Source organism: Belonocnema kinseyi, chromosome 2, assembly GCF_010883055.1.
Source record: "Belonocnema kinseyi isolate 2016_QV_RU_SX_M_011 chromosome 2, B_treatae_v1, whole genome shotgun sequence".
NCBI lineage: Eukaryota > Metazoa > Arthropoda > Insecta > Hymenoptera > Cynipidae > Belonocnema > Belonocnema kinseyi.
In genome coordinates, this window is record NC_046658.1 from 116328216 (window position 1) to 116350048 (window position 21833).

At 27.0% G+C, this 21833-nt stretch overlaps 2 protein-coding genes across 3 annotated transcripts; one reads left to right on the forward strand and one right to left on the reverse strand.

Moving 5' to 3' along the window:
* The first annotated feature begins 626 nt into the window (after positions 1–626).
* Positions 627–9953, forward strand: LOC117167609 (MATH and LRR domain-containing protein PFE0570w-like). The gene is made up of 3 exons (XM_033352667.1): positions 627–676; positions 936–1075; positions 7133–9953. The coding sequence occupies exon 3, from the start codon at positions 7230–7232 to the stop codon at positions 9852–9854; it is 2625 nt and encodes an 874-aa protein (XP_033208558.1). The 5' UTR covers positions 627–676; positions 936–1075; positions 7133–7229; the 3' UTR covers positions 9855–9953.
* Positions 9940–19950, reverse strand: LOC117167610 (cys-Gly metallodipeptidase dug1-like). Of its 2 annotated transcripts, none has more exons than XM_033352670.1 (5): positions 19547–19950; positions 19196–19457; positions 14448–14718; positions 14069–14249; positions 9940–10219 (listed from the first exon to the last, which is right to left on the reverse strand). In XM_033352670.1, the coding sequence occupies exons 1-5, from the start codon at positions 19778–19780 to the stop codon at positions 9998–10000; spliced, it is 1170 nt and encodes a 389-aa protein (XP_033208561.1). In that variant the 5' UTR covers positions 19781–19950; the 3' UTR covers positions 9940–9997. The 2 variants fall into 2 exon arrangements, with proteins under 2 accessions (XP_033208561.1, XP_033208560.1); XM_033352669.1 differs by having other exon boundaries at positions 14448–14994; positions 19547–19931.
* Positions 19951–21833: the final 1883 nt, after the last annotated feature.

Here is a 21833-nt window from a genome sequence, read left to right on the forward strand (position 1 = left end):
AATTTCCCCAGAATTTTTATTTTCGATACCTGTGATTTTTTTCTTAGCGGTAGTCATCAACAATGAGGGTGAGATTTTCGATAATTTCGCTCCACCTATTTTTTTTTTAATATTATAATAGTATCATTACAAAAAAAATTTCGATTTTACTATTTAATTGAATAGCTCCTGATAAATAAAATGAAAAAAGTATCTAAATTCACTTCTGGCGAAAAAACCATTTTTTTCGAAGTTCTTAAAAAAATAAAATTTTGTCCTATGCAATTGGTATCATTGTTCAGCCCTCAGAGTGTAGACATCTTGGATGTTTCCCACTCTGCATAATATACTTAATTGCGCTTGCGTCAGGAGAATGTGCTTATTGGCTACAATTGGCACAAAATTCAAAAAGGCTATTAATTATGACACACAATTCTCCTTCATGCAGCTGTTGAAGAAAGCTGAACAATTGTTTTCGCGCAAAGTCAGGTTACGTAGACCAAATAGTGCAAATAGTTGTTCACAGTCAATAATGTCAAATTTAACCATTGAAAACTTGAGCCAAATCGCCTAAATCACGATCAAACCACCTCATTGGTTGAACCTTTTCTTTCTTAGTGTAACGAACTATGATTGGCTGTTCTTAAAGTTCAGAGATCGCTATGGTGATTTGGCAGAGAGGGATGGAAGCCGAGAGGTATATTTTGCACATCTACAAAAATAACCTATCTTTCGTGGTGTTTAGCATTTTTTGTTTATAAATCATGCTAACCTATCAAAAATATATACAGAAAAAAACAGTTTTCTTAAAATAAAGATGGTTAACATAGTATAAAAGCACAAGATTGGAATTACAAAAGTTGCGTTGTAAACTCTGTTACTGTTGACCCAATAAATAAAATGTTGACAAGTTATAACAATGTTGAAACACGTACTGAGAAGTGATTGTTTTCTAGTGCTCATCAATACACGTTTCCAGTGAAGTTGAAGGGTATACAAAATATATTAGAAATCCCTCAAATTCATTAGCTGATAAGATTTCGGCTTTGGATGAACAATTCATTTTTCCTTGAAGCTTTGTCAACTATTTAATCAGGTGAGAAATTATACTGTAAAAATCGACTTTACACACTTTTTCTTTCTTTCTGAAAGACCTTTCATTATTATATTATTATTTATTTTTCAAATTTATACTTATAACCTGTAGCTAAAAGCTTCAGGAAATGCCTTTTAAAATGTTACTTTTCTAGCCTTTTAATTAACTTTTAATTAACATTGGAATATACTTGATTATTTGAAGAAACTTATAAATATACGGAAATAAGATTTAGATTTTTTCTTTGAATCTTTTAAATTGAATTAATTAGTTTCAATTGTCAAAATATATAAACGTCTACCGGGCGTGGTCCTTTACAGAGGTTAGGTTTCGCCCTGAATTTTTACGTTTTACGGTTTGAACGTTGAAAAAATGTTACTGAAAATTTTAGCAATCAGATAACTCAGATTTTGCATCATGATTGTCTGTTTTTTCACGTTTTTTACTTGCTAAAATATACTTAAGTGGTTAATGATAGCTAAATTTCCGATAAAGTTCAACTGAACGATAATTTTTCCAATTCTATTTTACCTTATGGAAATACTGTTCAAATTATAATTAAAAATAGCTATTAAAATTTTCCTGTATGCACTGGATCTAGTTTACAAAACATTATAACAGGCAGTAAAAAATTGTATCTATTTTAAGTTTCAACGTTGAAATTTTTATTCACTTATTGAAATATTAAGGTGAGTAGTTTTTAGTTTCGAATTATTTATAATATATTTAAAATTGGACAATTTCAAATTTTAATATTTGAAATTGAACAATATTTCAAAACAATAAATTCGAAACGTTGGACAATTTTTTTATTTAAGTATTTAAAATTCGAAAATTTCAAAATAAGTTCAAAATTGCACAATTTTAATTTCTAAGTAATCATAAAAGCAATATTTCTATATTTATTCATTTGAAATGGGAAAATTTAAATTTTAGGCATACAAAATTACATAATAAATCATTCATAGCTCTTGAAATTGAACAATTTTAATCCAATTATTTAAAATTGAATTATAAAAAGTTGGACAATTTCAAATTTAAATATTGAAAATTAGACAATTTCAAAATAAAAAGTTCCAAATTGTACGATTTTCAATGTTGAGTGATCATAAAAACAATATTTCCCAATTGAATCATTAAAATGGGTCAATTTGAATTTAAAGCGTAAAAAATCAATATTATATAATTTATGGCTGTTGAGATTGAACATATTTAATCCAATTATTTTAAATTGTCTTAAAAAAAGTTGGACAATTTCAAATTTAAATGTTTAAAGTTAGACAATTTCAAGTTATAATATTCGTAATTGGACAAATTTCAAAATAAGAAATTCAATATTGGACAATTTTAAATGTTGAGCAATAATAAAAGCAATATTCCCTATTGAATTTAAAAAAATGAGATCATTTTAAATTTAAAGCATACAAAATTAAATATTATACAATTCATGGTACTTGAGATTAAACAATTTTAATTAAGTTATTTAAGATTTTAATTTGTTTTTAAATATCAAATTATAAATATTTAAAAAAATGTAATATTATAAATCGTAAATGTTAAAACTTAAATATTAAAAGTTGGACAATTTTAAATATTAAAAATTTTTTAATTTCAAATTTTTTGCCAATTTTAAAACGAAAAATTACAAATTTTACAATTTCAAATTTAAAGCATAAAAAATTAAATAATATATCGTTCATGGCTCTTTTGATTGAACAATTTTAATCCAATTATTTAACATTGAATTATAACGAGTTGGACAATTTCAAATTTAAATATTTTTAACTGGACAGTTTTAAATTTAAGTATTTAAAATTGGATAAGTTTAAATTTAAGAGTTTCAAATTTTTATATTTAAAATTGGACAATTTCAAAATTAGAAGTTCCAAATTATACAATTTAAAATTTTTCCGAAGCCTAAAAGTAATATTACCATATTGAATCATTAAAAATGGGACGATTTTAAATTTAAACCACAAGTTTGAACAATTTTTGTTAAATTATTAAAAATTGGACCAATTTAAAATAAGAAGTTCCAAATTGTACAATTTCAAATCTTAAGCATAACAAATTAAATAATAAAAAATGCATGGCACTTGAGATTCGACCATTTTAAGCCAATCATTTAAAATTTAAATACATGTTGAAAGTTGAACAATTTCAAATTTTAATAAAAAACATGGGCCATTTATTAAAGTAAGAAGTTCCAAATCGTACAATTTTAAAATATTTAGCGATCACTAGAGTAATATTTCCATATTGAATCATTAAAAGATGGGAAGATTTGTAATTTAAACCACACAAAAAAAATCAATTCACGCCACTTGAGATTGATCCATTTTAGCCCAATTACTTAAGATTTAAATAATAAAAGTTGGGCAATTTAAAAATGAAAAGTTCCAAATTACACAATTTTAAATCTTGAGCGATCATAAAAGTAATATTTTTTCATATTGGCTTATTAAGAATGGGGCAGCATAAATGTAAAGCATAAAAAAATAAATATATAATTTATGGCTCTTGAGATTGGACAATTTTAATCAAATTATTTAAAACTGAATTATAAAAAGTTGGACAATTTCAAATATAAAATATTTAAAATTAGACAATTTTCAGTTTTAATATTTGAATTGGACAATATTTCAAAATAAGAAATTCCATATTGCAAATTTTTAATGTAAAGCAATAATAAAAGCAATATTCCCCTATCGAATTTTTAAAAATGAGAGAATTTTAAATTTAAAGCATACAAAATTAAATATTGTACAATTCATGGCACTTGAGATGGAACAATTTATTTTAATCCAATTATTTAAGATTAAAGTTTCTCTTTAGATATCAAATTATATATATTTAAACAAATTAATTAATGTAATATTATAAATGTTAGAATTGAAATATTAAAAGTTGGACAATTTCAAATTTAATTATTTAAAATTAGACCATTTCAAGTTTTAATATTCAAAATTGGACAAAATTTCAAAATAATAAATTCAATATTGCACAATTTTAAACTTTGAGCAATAATAAAAGCAATATTTCTCTATTGAATTAAAAAAAATGAGAGAATTTTTAATTTAAAGCATACAAAATTAAATATTATACAATTCATGGCACTTGAGATTAAACAGTTTTAATTGAATTATTTAAGATTAAAATTTGTTTTTAAATGTCAAATTATAAATATTTAAACAAATTAATTAATGTAATATTGTAAATATTAAAAGTTGGACAATTTCAAATTTAAATATTTAAAATTAGACCATTTCAAGTTTTAATATTCGAAATTGGACAAAATTTTAAAATAATAAATTCAATAATGCACAATTTTAAATGTTGAGCAATAGTAAAAGCAATATTTCTCTATTGAATTTAAAAAATGAGATAATTTTAAATTTAAAGCATACAAAATTAAATATTGTATAATTCATGGCACTTGAGATGAATTTAAGATTAAAATTTGTTTTTAGATATCAAATTATAAATATTTAAACAAATTAATTAATGCAATATTATAAATGTTAAAATTTAAATATCAAAAGTTGGACAATTTCAAATTTAAATATTTTAAATTAGACCATTTCAAGTTTTAATATTCGAAATTGGACAAAATTTCAAAATAATAAATTCAATATTGCACAATTTTAAATGTTGAGCAATAATAAAAGCAATATTTCTCTATTGAATTTAAAAAAATGAGATAATTTTAAATTTAAAGCATACAAAATTAAATATTATACAATTCATGGCACTTGAGATTAAACAGTTTTAATTGAATTATTTAAGATTAAAATTTGTTTTTAAATGTCAAATTATAAATATTAAAAAAAATAATGTAATTTTATAAATGATAAATGTTAAAACTTTATTATTCAAAATGGGACAATTTCAAATTTAAAGTATAAAATATTAAATAATATATCGTTCATGGTTCTTTTCATTGAACAATTTTAATCCAATTATTTAATATTGAATTATAACGAGTTGGACAATTTCAAATTTAAATATTTTTAACTGGGAAATTTTAAATTTAAGTATTTAAAATTAGACCATTTTACTATTTAAAATCAGAAAAGTTTAAATTTAAGAATTTAAAATTGGACAATTTTAAATTTTAATATTTAAAATTTTACAATTTCGAATTTTTATATTAAAAATGGGACAATTTCAAAATTAGAAGTTCCAAATTGTACAATTTCAAATGTTGCCGGAGCCTAAAAGTAATATTACTATATTTAATCTTTAAAAATGGAACGATTTTAAATTTAAACCACAACAAATAATAATATACATATATAATTCGTGGCACTTGAGATTGAATAATTTTAATCCCATTTAAAATTTTAATCCTGAAAGTTCGACACTTCCTTTATATATTTAAAATTGGAAAATTTCAAAGTTTAATAATAAAAATTGGACCATTTCAAAATAAGAAGTTTTAAATTGTACCATTAAAAATTTAAAGCAGAACAAATTAAATAATAGAAAAACCATAGCACTTGAGATTCAAATATTGTAAGCCAATCATTTAAAATATAAATAATAAAAGTTACGCAAATTCAAGTTTAGATATTTAAAATAGGACATTTTCAAATTTTAATAATAAAAATTGAACAATTTAAAAAAACAAGTTCAAAATTGTACTATTTTAAATGATATGTAATGCATGGCCTCTGAAATTGAAAATTTGTAATCCAATCATTAACAAATTTTATTAATGAAAGTTGGATAATTTCAAATTTTAATATTAAAAAATTTCTAATATTGTCACATCAGTAAATAGATAATTTCGGTAATTTTAAATAGTTACATTTTTTAAGTTATGAATTTTCACGTTGGATGCTAAATTTTTCCTTTTCATAGTTTTTAATTATACAATTAAAATTGAATTGATTGAAGTTTTGAAAGTATAATTAGCAATTTAAATACTATTAAGTTTTAAGCGATTTAAATTTATTTCAAAGAATTGAAATTTTAAATGGTTTGAGTATGAAAAAGTTTGAATATCACTTTTTTTGGTGATTAATATTTTTTTCAGTTTTACATTAAGTTCTCATTCGTTTAAGTTTTAACGTTGCGAAGTAGAAATGTTTTCAATTTTTAATGTTTCCCATTGATTGCTTTTAGTTTAGAATTATTTAAATTCAAAAGTTTTCAATGTTTAATTATTAAATTTCGAATGCTTTTAATTATAAAGAGTACAATTTCGATTTCTTTGAATTTTAAATGGCCTAATTTTCAATAGTTGAATCTTTAAATTTTCCATTTTTTAAATTTTGATCTTGTACTATTTTCGAAATTTTAATCCAAAATCATACTAGTTTTATGATTCTCTAATACAGATTTAAATTGGCTAATTTTTATGCACTTCGACTTAGAAATTATATAATTCAATTTCTTTTTTTAATGTGTAGGACAGATCTCTGTATTTTACTTTATTAGGCAAAAAATGTTCTTATCCTACTTATTTTTTAATTAAAAGACAATCAATTTCTTGAAAAATGTTTTGATAATGTTTACCGACTTTCGCAATAGATAATATATGTGAAAGAAAACATTGGGTTTCGCAGAGAGTTAGTTTTTTTCTCAAACGGGAGAAATCACGAATATTTACCGGAAGAACCGGGTAAAAGCCGGAAGATGAAAATTTAAACAATAGTTGCCTCCCTGAAAATGCTTGTTTTCTTTCAAATTATTAACCCTCAAGTACTAGAACCACGACATTTTCCGTTCCACATAGAACGGATCCAACAGACCCGAGCAAACTTCAAACTGAAATATCTCCGGTTTAGATAGACTCAACTCCATTTTTTTAAATTGTAGCCCAGAGTCTCACAAAAATGAATATTCTAAAAATATATATGAAAATTAATTGCGTATAGTAAACATTTTAAACATTTTGAGACAACTTTTTGGAAATAAACACTGTGCTGCAATAAACGTCCGGGTCCCTGGGACCCGTTCTAGCACTTGAGGATTAAATATATTGGACATTAATTCAATCAATTGGATTCCTCACAGCGTTTTTAATGCAGGTGGTATAAAATCTGATTTCAGATGTTTCGTGCTCATCATTAAGCAAGCAATGTCTCTAATTTATTCGAATCCCTGACATCAGAGAGATATCACAGAGAGTAAAATTACATTCTCAACAATGCCTGGCTGTGCCGCTATTGGATGTAATAATCGTAGCGAAAAGGGTTACACTATGAAGTGTTTCCCTCGCGACCCGATTTTGCGACAAATATGGAAAGATCGCGTCGGCAGGGCGGATTGGGAACCTTCCAACAATTCTTTCCTCTGTCACTCGCACTTTGCAGCCAACCAATGGATGGTTACACAGTGTGGTAGACTTAAATTAAGAAAGGGGGCGTTACCATCCATATTTAGGGTGGTAACTAACCGCAAATCGCCAAATAAACGCAGAAGATTATGCGCCGATGGGGAGAGTGAAGATGACGAATGTGGAATAGAAATCTTGGACGATGATGATGATGATGATGAGGATGATGATGAGCAAGATAACTTTGTCTACATGGAATCGCCCGGAGAAGTCCAAGACTTTGAAGATGAATCTGTCGTCTACCTCGATTCCCAAAACTCGTCAATTTTACAGAACATAACGGGAAAGGAAGGACTCTCTGCAAATAATGTGTACCAAATTATCACAACCGGACCTCTTAGCAACCTGCAGCATGAAAATGTAATCATGATATCCGACGAAAACGACCAAGAGATTGGATCATTCATTAATGATGGTAACAACTACATCATAATAAATAACGAGAATGAAGACACTACGAATCATCTTCAACCTATTGAAATCTTAACCAATCAGATGCCAATAAATTCTAGAATAAAAGTTGAAGTCAAGGATGAGATGGATGATCGTGCTACGACCGACGATATTTACAATGAAGTCGAAAGCAACATGGAACGAATTTATGAGGGAATCAACTCTGACGATGAGTCCTCGAAACAAAAAAAATCAACCTTGAGGGTGTATAAAAATAAATCGCTAGGTAAGATTCGAAAAATGGAGAACACGAAAGAATTGAACAGTGAATCCAGCTGGCAAAAGAATGATGCTATTTTAAATGGTCAGCTGATCCCGAATGATACGATAGCTTGTTTGGAGAACAGCGATGATAACAGCAAATCGTCTCTTATCAATCCTAGTTTTAAAAATGGAGATTTCTTGATAGAAGATACAGACGAGGATGTTCTAGGCGCTAAAAATACCGATCAAGTCTCAGATTTGAAAGCTGCATTACAGCGCAAGAAGAAGGTTAGAGAAGATACTATGAAGTCGATCGAGAGGATTATTTCTGATAATGGATCATTCAACAAGAGTCCAAGTGGTTCAGAGAGCGATTTTTCAGATGCCAACTCGAATAGTTTAAATCAGGGAAAAGAAAATCTCAGCTCGAAACGATCCTTGGATTGCAGTTTAGAAGAAAATCAGAATCAGCGCCAAGATTACGGAGATTCTTGCATCACCTCAATTGTGAGAGTAGAAAGTAGCTTACCAAAAATTATCAAAACAGAGAGAATGAGTGATGCTGGCACGGAGGACATTCATTCGGACGATCTGGGGAAATACAGTAATAAATTAGAATTGAAGCAAGAAAGAATGGCATTATCCTCGGAATCTGATTTGATTGAAGTTGACTTTCAAGATGAAAATCAGGTAGGAGCGCAAGATCATCATGAGAATCAAGATCGAGAATATCAAGATGATGAGATTCAAGAAATTCCTCAAGATGAGGTTAATTGTCAAGGTACTTCTAAACGTGGTATAAAAAGAACTCGATTATCCGATGATGACTGCAGTGTCATTTCGACGGACATCTATCGTGATTTGAAGCTGAAGGTCGAGCAACAAGAAGGAGTCATTTCACAACTGACCGAGCACCTATCTGCCTACAAAGGAATGGAAATGAAGGTGACTGAAGTGAGCGATGCACTGAAAGTGAAGAATCGAGAAATCTCGATTCTATCGGCGAAGTTAAATCGGAAAGAAAGTACACAAGGGCGTGGCAGACGAAATGTTGTCACGATGCAGGAATTAATTAAAGACTTGACGAACAAAGTTAAGGCTGTTGAGGATGTTAACCGGAGGTTGTCGCGTTCATTGTCAGTGGAGCATCAGAACAAGAAAAATTTAGAGTATCAGGTGAGGAACAGAGAGAGGGCGATAAAGGAATTGAACTGGAAAGTGGGCAAAGCGTCGAAATTGCTCGAGCGAGCTGAAAGAAACGCGACAACTTATAAGAGGAGGATGAACAATATGCGAGCACTTGTAAGACGGAGACACTTTCAGCTCGAGGATGAGCGACAAACGCCATTTGATATTTTGTTCTCGGATTACGCGAGACACGAATTTACGGCGGAGTCTTTGACAATGGCGCTGGAAATTAGAAGAGTGTGTGGTAGTGATGGATACGAGAAATTGTTAGAGTTTAATTTTCCTTTGCCGTCTCAAAGAACTCTGCGAAGGAAGCACCAAAAGGATTCGGTTTTCACGAACGGATCTAACGAGACGACAGATTCGTTAGATATTAGCATTGTGGAGGCGAAAAATGTAGACAAAAGTAATTTTAAAACTGTTCCGTGTGGTATTTATGAAAAGAATTCGCGAGATTCGAGTGTTACCGTGACCGGAACTGTACAAGATATTTTCAATGAAAATGATAGCGAACAAATAAATGAAAATGAGGTGTATAGTGAAAACGAATTGATAGAGCACCTATTCAAATTTACGAATGGATCATTATAGGGATCTGAGGTGATTTCTAGCTTTGTAAATAGTTCATTACAGATTTGTACAAATGTCAAGACTTCTGAATCTTTTAAATAAATAATTTAAAGGATTCAATCAATTTTAATCAGAGTTTATTTTTACAAGAAGGCCTTTCAGACCTATTTGGAGACGTTCCCTAGTTGATGGAAATAATTGGCCAGTAACTTTGTTCCCTCTATGTAATTCTTGATGGAAATGTTTTCATCTTCGGAATGGATATTTGCTTCGTTATTTACCAATGGCAGGACAAGAATATTTTTCTTTGGCAAGGCTTTGCGCAGTTTTAAAAGAATTGGAAATCCTTTCCCTTCTCGTGTCAAATTGGCTTCTTCTTTAAAAACCTATTTACATTTTCTTATTGAATATTCGAGCCTTACAAGTTGGAGCGAAGAATTAGAACATTTAAAATAAATGTGCATAAAATAAAAAAAAATTCTTTCGTCCGAAGGTTTAAATTAAAAATCCTTTTGATATCTAAACAAATCGAACAAAGAGAGTTCATGAAATTTAATTTTTAAATAATCTAGGTACTGAAACTTGGCTCATGTTAAGACAATTCAAGCTGAGAATTTTCGCATTAAAAATAAAACGAATTTGAAATTATAAAAAGCCCGCAAGTTTAGTTTTTGTAAATAAAATATGAATATGTATTGTTTAATTTTAAAAACTTGGATTGAAAAACAAAATTTAAATGATGCAAAACTATGAATGCAACAATTATTTTAAAGTACTGAGTTTCTAGAAATAGACAATAGTTGCAACAGGATTTCAAATTTTACGAACAATGGAATTAGCAATCAGAATTAGAAGGATTTTTTTTAACTTATGTATTTGCGTATTTCAAATACTATGCTATTTGAAAATATTAAAAATTGCGAAATTATTAAACATTTTAAGGACTAAAGTCACTTTTTGTTCCATTTTTTAAGATAAAGTCACTATAGTGACTGTTTTTAAAGTAAAAGGTCACCTAAATCTATGTCCTTTTCAATTTTATCTTAAAAATATTAATCAATATATGAAATCTATAGTAATTTATGGTGCGAAAACCCTATTCAATAACACAATTCACACTCATTCCCCTCTTTCCCAATTGTTAAAGAATTCCTCTTTTTCCCATATTTTCATGAAAATTCCCCTTTTTTTAATGCGAAATAAATTAATGGAATCTAATAGAAAAATCCAACTATTTGGTTAAAAAAGTCATATTTTTTGTTAGAAAATTTAACGTTTACGTTGAAAATTCAGCTATTTGGTTGAAAATGCAACAGTTTTTAGTTCAAGTTAATTATTTTTGTTCGGAATTTCGACCATTTGATTGGTAATATAATTATTTGGTTAAAAATTCAACTTCTTTGTGGAAAATTCGCCTCTCTGGTTTGAAATTTTTTTTTTCAAAGTTAAATTTTTTCTAAAACATTCAACTTTTTCGCTTGACTTTTTTGTTAACGATTAATTTCTTTCGGCAGAAAATTGTTATTTTTTTATTAAAAATTAATATGTTTTCTTGAAAAGTTTTAAGATTAATCATCTTTTTTATTGAGGATTCAGCTATTTTCGTGAATATTCTCTTTGTTTGAAAATTTAACTATTTTTCTTGAAAATTCCTTGTTTTTTTTATTTGACGATTTATTTTTTGTTGAAAATTGATCTTTTTTAGTAGAAAATTAATCTATTCGAAGGGTTTCATGTTGAATTAAATATGGCGCCTATATTAATTTGATTTAAATTTACCCTTTTTTTTAGCAGTTTAGACTATGAAGTTTGCAAAATTAAAATTATTTCTATTTATAGTGTTCTGTTTTTCTGGTCCCTACATAGGCCTCTTTTTGGGTGAATAGTATAGTCACTTTTCGTCACTTTTTTCAAGTACATTAGTCTGTGGCAGGCCTTCTAATAATTGAAAATATAAAACTTTTGTATTCGAAACGAATTTTTTAAAGAAAATTACTTATAAAATGATTTAATTCAAAAATTCTTTCTAATTTCAGACCACACTAGAAAAATTCTATTTTTATTCAACCGGTGATCGTAAAGTGTAAATATTTTATATTGATATTGGATATAGAGTGTCTACCCTACCTGGAAAATTTGGAATTTTCAGGAAATTTCTATATACCTAGAAAAACCTGGAAATTTTTGGGAATGTTTTCGAGAGTGTGCTAATTATTTTTTTTTTGCAATACATATAAAATTGAATAACAATGATTCTTCATTTATAAAAGTATCTTTATATTACTGTATTGAACTATTTCTTTGAATTTTTAAACTGAAAATTTAAATATTCTATTCTTGGTTGAAAATTGATCGTTTTTAGTTGAAAATTCAAGTATCTTCTTTGAATTTAATGTCTTTTGTTGTAAATTCCTTCTTCTTGGTAGAAAACTAATCTCCTTGATTAAAAATTAATCCTTTTACTTGAAAATTTAACACTTTTCTGGCCACTTTTTCTCTCTTCACTGAAAAATTTTTCTTAGTTGAAAATTCAACTCATGTTTAAAAGTCGTATTGTTCGGTTGAATTCGACAATTTTTACTTAAAAATAAAAATATTTTGAGTTTAAATATCAAATAATCCATTTTTCGTTCAGAATTAATCTTTTTTGGAATAAAAATTCAATTACTTGGTTGAAAATTAAACTCCTTTGTCAAGAATGAATTTTTTTGCTTAAACATTTATCATTTTGATTGAAAATTCATCTCTGGTTTAAAAATGAGCCATTTTGTTGAAAACTCGGTTTTTATTTGACTGAGAATTAATTTTTTTATTGAAAATTGAACTATTCCAATTTAAAACAATATATTTTCAAAGTTTGTTGATTTTTTATGGAAAATTATTTTTTTAAATTGAAAATGTAACTATTCCATTTGAATGTTCCATCAATTTAATTAAAATTGTATCTCTGGTTGAACATACATTTTTGAAAGAAAAATGTAACTCCTTAATTTTTGGTTGAAAAATGTTCTTTTTTAGTTGAAGATTCATCTTTTTGTTTAAAATTCTACTATTTAAGTTGAAGATTCATCATTGTAGTTGAAAATTTATTACTTTTTTTTAAATTTATGTAACTATTTTTTTTTTAATTTCGTTTTTTGGTTTCTACATTATTTTTTTAACCGTAAATAAAAGTATTCCAATGGAGTATTTCAGCATTTTAGTTAAAAATGCATTAGTTTTTTCATCTGAAACTATACAATTTTTGGTTGAAAGTTTACTTTTTCATTTGAAAATTCGTCTTTTGGTAGAAGTTTGGTTTCAAATTCATCATTTTGGTTCGAAATTTAACTATTCCAGTTAAAGATTCAACATTTTTGTAGAAAATTCATCTTTTTGGTTGAAAATTCAACTATTCCATTCAAAGATTCATCATGTTAGATACAAATTTATCATTTTGGTTAAAAATTGATATTTTTTAGTTCAAAATTCAGCTCTTTGGGTGAAAATTTGTACTTTTTAGAAGAAAATCTCTATTTCGTTGAAAAATCTTATATTTTGGCAGAAAATTTTTTATCTTGTTTGAAAAACATCTTCTTATATGAAAATTAATCTTTTTCATTGAATACTCAAGTATTCCAGATAAGTATTCATCATTTCTTTGACAATTAATCTTTTTGAAAGTGAAACTCTTTTGTTACAAATTTATCTTTTTTGTTTAAAAATGTATGTATTGAAGTTGAAGATTTCGTATTTTAGTTGAAAATTCATCACTTTGATTGCAATTTTTTATGTAGAAAATTAATTTTTTTAGTTCAAAATTCAAGTATTTGGTTGAGAATTATTATATTTTGTTTAAAAAATCGTTTTTTTTAGTAAAAAATGTATCTTTGTATAAAAATTCAACTATTTGGTTAAGAATTCATCTGTCATGTCAAAAATGCAATACTATTACATGATATATAGTACCCATATTGAATTATTGATTTTACCTAAATATGCAAATTTATTCGAATTATTATTCAAATTTATTGCCTTTAAGGAGAAATTCTTAATTATGTTGTTATTATTTAACATTATTTAAATATTTAATTAATCGATTGTACTAATATATTGAAGAACAACTTGTAATATAATTGATTAAAGCATTATTAATAGAATCGCCAGACCTGAAAAGAACTTATAATTGTCAGGGATTTTTTCTCCAGGATTTGGGTAGACACCCTGTGGATAACAAATCAATTTTTTATACTTACTTGTTTAATTGCTATTTTCGCAGCTTTGTAATTCCAATGCAAATAATTTTCATACCAAGGATCCAACGAATTGTGGACATTAATACTGACATTGTTAGGGGTACATCTTGAACGAAGTAGCATTCTCAGATGTTCCAATATCAAAGTATGAATTCGTTCCTGATCTTGATTAGGGACGATGCTAATCACACAAAATAATATTAATTTCATTTTAGTGGAAAGCTCTTTACAGTGGTTAATGCAACAATATACGTAAAATAATTAATTTTAAATTAAATTTATTACATCAGTATTTTTAATTAATCATTATCTACTCTAGGTTTTATAATGCACTGCAGGGAGCTTTCCCCTACAGAAATTCGAAAAAAGTATAATTTACCTCACAGAAAATCTGGCACTGACTTTTTTCGGTATCGCTAATTGGACAGTACAGTCGCATTTATTCGGAGTATTGATAAAATGTAGATTAAAACAAGGATGTCTCCAAACATGCATCAAAGTCCGCATAACTTTTTCTTCATGCGTTAATGCCGTTACACCGACATTTTTTTTGTAATCCTCTAAATTTATTTTCAACTGATGATAAATATATTCTTCCTCGGGTGTGATAGGCATTACGTCGTCGTAAAAATTGGGAACTAGGATACGACCTTTCGGATCAACGAGTTTGTTTAATAAAAATATCAAATCTTGCATAGGCTCGTATATCATTCCACCGTAATCGCCACTGTTGAGGTCTTGTGAAGGGCCTTCAATTGTTATATCAAAGTAGCAAACACCTCGAAATCCGTATACTAAACAGGGATAATCTCTGCCTAGCCAATTGCTTTCATTCATCAAGACGCAGTCAATATTTTTTAAGAAATTTGCTTTTAGGTCTTTCAAAATTTCCGAAATTCCCTCACTATCACACTCGTTCATCGATTCTGTTATTTTAGTTTGGAATTATTTTTCATATTATTCTAAAGTTTTTGAAAAGCAATTTTTGGAAATTCGAATTTGAAATACACTTCAAGTCCCATATAGAAGCAGTTTCGAGGGTTGCCTCGCACTGCCCTTGTTACTAAATCGGTACCCTCAAAACGCAAACAGTCAGGTCCGCCTGAACCGTTTATAATTGGAATGCATAATATTGCGCAATATAATCAACTGAGTACTTGCGGACTGCGGCCCTTCCGAGGCGAGAGTCGTAACCGTCTCTCGCCCTGTGCCCTGAGAAACTGCGTGGGTCAGCATTGCTTGGAATTACAAAACAAGACCGGCTTCAATGGGACCGGGAGGGTATCTTTATGTATTTTCAGAGTGGCAGCTGCCACAGCGTGTGGCCAAAAGCACTTTTTGTGCACAACCCTTCCGGAAGTAGAAAGATTGATAAAGATAAAAATTGGAGGATAGGAAAGGATATAACTATTCTAACATTTTCAAGAATATAACAAGATTGACGTAGATAGATAAAAAACAGGATAAGATAGAGAACAGAGGATTGAAAAAGATAGACGTTAATTTAAATTGAGAAAGTATTTCGTTTGACAAAGAGATAGAAAAAGATTGACGTGAAGAGAAAAAGCTTAGAATGAGATAGAGAAGAGGGCATTGAAAAAGATCAAACTTAAATTTAGATTGACAAAGAGATACAAAAAGATAGACAGGAATTTAGATTGATAGGAGGATAGAAAAATATTGAGGAGGATAGATAAAGCATAGAATAAAAGAAAAGGGTTGATTGAGAAAGGTATAAGGAAATTTGGATTGATTGAGAGATTGTAAAAGATTAACGTGATACATGAGAAGTTGGTATTGGAAAAGTTGGACGTAAATTTAGATTGACAAAGAGATAGAAAAAGATTGACGTGGATAGACAAAGATTAAGATGTAATAGAGAAGAGGATATTGAAAAACATAAAACGTGAATTTAGATTGACAAAGAGATAGAAAAAAATATACGTTGATAGATGCAGGGTTTGCTGAGATAGGCGAGCAGAGAGGAGAATAAGAAATATAGGCGGGAATTTAGATTGATGGAGACATAGACAAATATTGAAGTGAATACAGTTAAACGATAGGATCAGAAGAAAGAGGTAATTGAAAAAAATAAGGAAATTTTGATTAATTGATAAATAGTAAAAGATTAACAAGGTAGATGAAAATACGGCATTTAAGAAGATAAGACATAAATTTAGATTGACAAAGAGATAGAAAAAGATTGAAGTGGATAGACAAAGATTAGGATGTGATAGAAAGAAGGTATAGAAAAACATAAAATGTGAATTTAGATTGACAAAGAGTTAGAAAAGATAGACGCTCATAGATGCAGCGTGCAATTTTATAGAGAAGAGGAGAGGAGATTAAAAAGGATAGACGGGAATTTATATTGATAGAGGTATAGAAAAATATTGACGTGAATAGGTAAAATATAGAATAAGAGAAAAGAGGGCATCGAAAAAGATATAAAGAAATTTTTATTGATTGAGAGATAGTAAAAGGTTTCAATTTAGATTTAGTTAGAATGAAATAGAGATGAGTGAGATAGAGAAGAGGGTATTAAAAAAGATAAACTTGAATTTAGATTGACAAAGAGATAGAAAAAGATAGACGCTGATAGATCTAGGATACGATAAGATAGAGAAGATGAGATTAAAAAAGATGAACGGGAATTTAGATTCATAGGAATAGAAAAATATTGGAGATTGAAAAAGATATAAGGAAATTTTTGATTGATTAGAAGATAGTAAAAAAATAACGTGATAGATGAAAACGGAGTATTAAAATAGATAAACGTAAAATTCGAATGACAAAGTGATAGAATAGAATACTTTTTTTCTATCTCTTTCTGTCATAAAGAATAAAAAATAAATTTAAAAAATATGATATCTATCTTTTTAGTTTCAGTAGGAAAAAGTCTATCTACAACACAACCGAAAATGTGAATAATCTATTCCATAAAATATCTTGAGTATACCTGAAAAATTGAACTGCTTTTGGTTCTAATTGACCAAACGAATAATTGGAAAGACATTCCTTCTTTATTTCATAAAAAAATTAATATTTATGAGGGAAAAATTATGAATTTGTTTACAAATACTGTTTAAATAATCAAAGTTTATTTTTGATGGAGCAAATATGACAAGAAGGGGTTATTAATAAGACATTTTTAGTTTATTCCACGAAAAAAAGCCTATTGAATCAAAAGTGGAAAAAATATACTTTTTTTTTTTTAAATTGTTTAAATGATTAAATTTTCTAGACTGTTCGAAAAGTATCATAGCAAAGAATCACAAGCAATACATTTTTAGTTGATTTCGCTAAGAACGTGGAGCCTATTCTTATAAAAGTGTTCCAAATGTGCATTTATTTGTAAATATTGTTTAAACAATTGATTTTTTTATCAATTCGATTCAAATTACAGCTGTGAGTTACTGACAATACATTTTTTATTGGTTCCGTAACAAAAATTGGGCCTATTCGTGAAATATTGTTGAAAATGCCATTTTTTAATAAATATTGTTTAATTAATTAACAGTTGTTAATTTGAAAAAATGGCATGAATGAGTCATTGGCAAGATCTTTTTGGTTAATTTTACAGAAAATTGAACCTATTCATTGGAAAAGTGTGTATTTTTTATAAAATTTTTGTAAATAACTGACAAACAGCAACTCTTAATAATCGCAAGCGGGCATTAATTTCTTTCATGTGGATTTTGTTTATTAATTTGTTTAAAACATTATAAACAATTGTTTTATTACTCTAGCATTTGAAAATTAGGAGTTCACATTTGAAAAGTAAAAAAAAGCGTTTTCAGTTGATCAACTATAAATATAATTTCAATTATTTAAAATTGTAAAGTAATTAATTTTACAAGACGATTCTAAATGTGTTCAAAATTGAACAATTGATAGATTTTAATATTAAGTATTAAACTATTCGAATTTTTAAAACTTATTAGTTGAACAAATGTTAAAGTTCGATGGAAACTTTATTAATGTTTTCAAATATTTGATAACTTTAACTCAGTTGATGAGATGGCATGTTTTTACCAAAAAAGCAAAATCCCAAATGTTGAATAATACTGTAAAATTTCGAATTACTGAAAAAAAGTAAAATTACCGATAATTTTTATTACTTAAATTTAAATATATTAAGAAAATGAGATTTAATAAAACTAAAATACTTCAGAAATAATAAATTACCAAAATTATTAACTTCCAAATATTGTGCAATTATTGAAATTTTAAAACAGGAAATTGCAAATCCTTAAAATTCAGTAAATTCATTTCGTATTTGTTAGAATAATATTTTATTTTATATGCTTGCAGTATAAAATTTAAAATAGCTTACGAAATTTTAAAGAATTTTAAATGTAATATTTGATCATATTTCGTTAATTTTAGAGTGTCTAACTATTTGTACCGAAATTTCGGTTCACGTAGCCAAAGCCTTAATTTAAGAACCTCGGGAATTTTTAATTTCCGATTTTTTTCTATTTTCGTTAACTTTCTCTTTCGGAATATATCGATTCCGTTAATAAAAATTTTCGATAATTTTTTTTCGGTCATTTTTAAATTTCGGAAATTTTTATTGACTTATTTCATCCATAATAGATTCATAATTAAATGCTATTTTTCAATTTCAAATCTTATTCAAACACTGCTTCAGTCTAAAATATCCCTTTTTAACCCACTTAATTGAAACAAATGTAATTGAAAAAAGATTTTTTTATATTTAGCGATATCTGAATGTTCATTTAAAGTGGGCAATTATAAAATATCAAATATTCAAGACTAAAAATTTGAAACTAAAATTTTAAATTTTTAACTTTGAACATTGCAATGTAAAATGGTTGATAATTTAAAACTTTTGATTTTTTAAATGAAAGTCTTAAATTGTAATGTACAAAGAACAATTGAACAATTATTTTATTTGAAATTAATAAAAATTTAAAAACATTCACCTCTAATTTGAAAAGCGGTCACTTTTAAAGAAAACTGCAAATCCCTGAATTTGTAATGTTGCTAACTTAAAATTGCTTAGAATAATATAATTTTTAACATTTACAAATTTATATAATGCTTCATTCTTCAATTAACAGCACACAATTGTTGAAGTTACAGAAATCATTTAAAACCTACCACAAAAAATTTTTATATTGATCGGCAAGTCGAGTCCTAATTCTTTATAACAGTCGATAGCATGTAAAAAAGATAAAAGTGGTCCTTTCATTTTTGCAGTTCCACGACCATACAATTTTCCATTCTTTTCAACCAGTTCAAAAGGCATTGTTGCCCACTTTTCCCGTTTAACATTCAGTACATCTAAGTGACAGTAATAAAAAAGTGTCTTTTTATTAGTATCATTGCCCAGTGTTCCCAAAACAAGAAATGGAATCTTCATCTGCAAAACCAAATTATTATCAATCTTGACTAAGGACTAACAATAAAAAAAACTAGTATAATTGATAATTAAGCTTCATCTTTCAGTACCTCCTCCGCTTGTCCATGAGGTACATAATTTCCTAAATTTTTTAATGCAACTGTAAATCCAAGCTTCTTTAATCTACTTTCTAACCAATGGATTAAAGCAGAAATTTGTTTATGTGCTCTGAGATTGGAACTTATAGTTGGAATTCCAACAATTTTCCGCAATTCTTCCACGTACTTCTTTTGCTGGTTATCTATATATTTGTAACATTTTATGACTTCTGGAGGAGTAGGCATGATTTTTTAATCAACTCAATTTTTATCAGTTTTGATAGATTGACAGGAAAAAGGTGTCAACTAGTCGTTTGTTTTTATTTTGCATGTGTAACTAATCTTGAAAAGGGAAAGTCAGAAAATAATCCAAACTTTGAATTGTTATGTGTGATAGCAACCTTATTTTACTTGGATAAAAAACCTTATGTTTAAAAAAGAAATTCTCATATTTTTCAATGCCAAATTCTTCATCTTTTCCAAAGCATTTATTTTTATTTTTTATTTTCCAAAAAATTAGACTTTTTATTGTAAATCAAGATCTGGTGCATTCACACAGAAAACTGATTTTGCGGTCTCCATTTAAAAACCCTTAGTTATGTAGTTTGCAATCAGCAATAATTTAACAAAAACTACTTAAATATTCAACAAAATAAGTGATTTTTTAACCATAAAAGTTGAATTTTCAACCAGAGAGTTGCATTTTCAAGTAAATAGTTGAAATTTCAAAACTTGAAAAGATGTCGCAAAATTTGTTCATGGTCAATGAAATTTTTAAAATATAACTCTGAAGCTAAAAATTTTTCCATTTGAATTAATAAAAAATGAGCTGCAAATGAAAGCACTCAAAGTGGAACTCTTGAATTTCAAACTTTAAAAATAATTTACACATATAAAATGGAAGCAACTAATACTTTTAAACTCAACAATTTTTTATTAAATGCAGTTAAAGTGCAAAATAAATTTTATAACTTTTATAAATTGTAGAGTTCAAAGATTGAATTCAGTTCTAAATATATAATTCCACGTAATAATTTCCAATGCTCTAAAGTCTAAATTGAAGAATCAATCAATTAATTAAATTTTTTCAAAATTATATCATTTAAAGCAATTTTAAGCCAGAAAAATTAAAAATTGAACGATTACATTTTTTTTTAACTAAACACTTCTTAAATTAAAAGTTAAATTATTTATATTTTAACTGGTTAAAAAATCCTTAAACCCGTTTATTATTATTTTTTATTGCCCAAAAAATTAGATTTTTCATTTTAAAACAAGATCTGGTGCATTCACACAGAAAACTTTTCTTTCGGTCTCCATTTAAAAACCCTTAGTTATTTAGTTTTTAATCAGCAATAATTTAACCAAAACTGTTTAAATATTCAACAAAATAAGCGATTTTTTAACCAAAACGTTGAATTTTTAACAAGAGAGTTGCATTTTCAAATAAATACTTGAAATTTCAAGACTTGAAAAGATGAATATTCATTTAAAAAATGACATTCCTGTCAAAATACGAATTTTTAATACAACAAGATTAATATTCTATTCTTAAAGACGAATATTCAACTAAACAGTTGAGGTCAATTTACACAAAATAATTTAAATGTCATAAGAATAGTAGAGTTTTCAATGAAAAGAATGCATTCTGAAAGAAAAATATAATAGAAGACTTTTCAATAAAAAAGATTAACTTTTAAACAACACAGATAAGTTTTCTACTAAAAGATGAATTTTAAATTCAGAACAGTTGAATTTTCGACCAAAAAAGGTGACTGAACAAAAATCGATGATTTTTTTTTAAACAATCAAATTTTTGACTAAATATAGTAGATTTTTTAACTGAAATATATAAATTATGAAAAAAAATATTAAAGGAATGTTCAAATTAAAAGAATGAACTTTTAACCAAAAAGTAAATAAATTTTTAACCAAAAGAGATGATTTTTCTGCTAAAAGAATTATTTTTAATCAAATAATTGGATTTTCAGGCAAACAATTGCATTTACGACTGAATAGTTTAAGTTTCAAGCAATCTAGGCGAATTTTCAACAAAAAAGTTGAATTTTTAGCCAACTAATTGAATTATCGACTGACAAAGACGAATCTTTAATACAAAAAATATGAGCTTTCTGCCAAAAGTTGAATTTTCAATCCAAAAGCATAAATTTTCTATTTGAAAAGACAAATCTTCAACAAAATGGTGTAATATCTGCCCAAAAATACGATTTTTTGGTGAAAATAGTTAGATTTTCAACAAAATAATTAAATTTTCTAAAAAATAGCCGATTTTTTAAAC

What these genes read in the sequence shown, in the direction of transcription:
- LOC117167609 (XM_033352667.1), top strand. Translation starts at nt 7,230, where the DNA reads ATGCCTGGCTGTGCCGCTATTGGATGTAATAATCGTAGCGAAAAGGGT.
- LOC117167610 (XM_033352669.1), bottom strand. Translation starts at nt 19,780, where the DNA reads ATGCCTACTCCTCCAGAAGTCATAAAATGTTACAAATATATAGATAAC. An exon ending in CAATATAAAAATTTTTTGTG is followed by an intron (nt 14,995 to 19,195) that starts GTAGGTTTTAAA and finishes CTAAAATAACAG; the next exon opens with AATCGATGAACGAGTGTGAT. An exon ending in CGAAAATAGCAATTAAACAA is followed by an intron (nt 10,220 to 14,068) that starts GTAAGTATAAAA and finishes AAATGTAAATAG; the next exon opens with GTTTTTAAAGAAGAAGCCAA.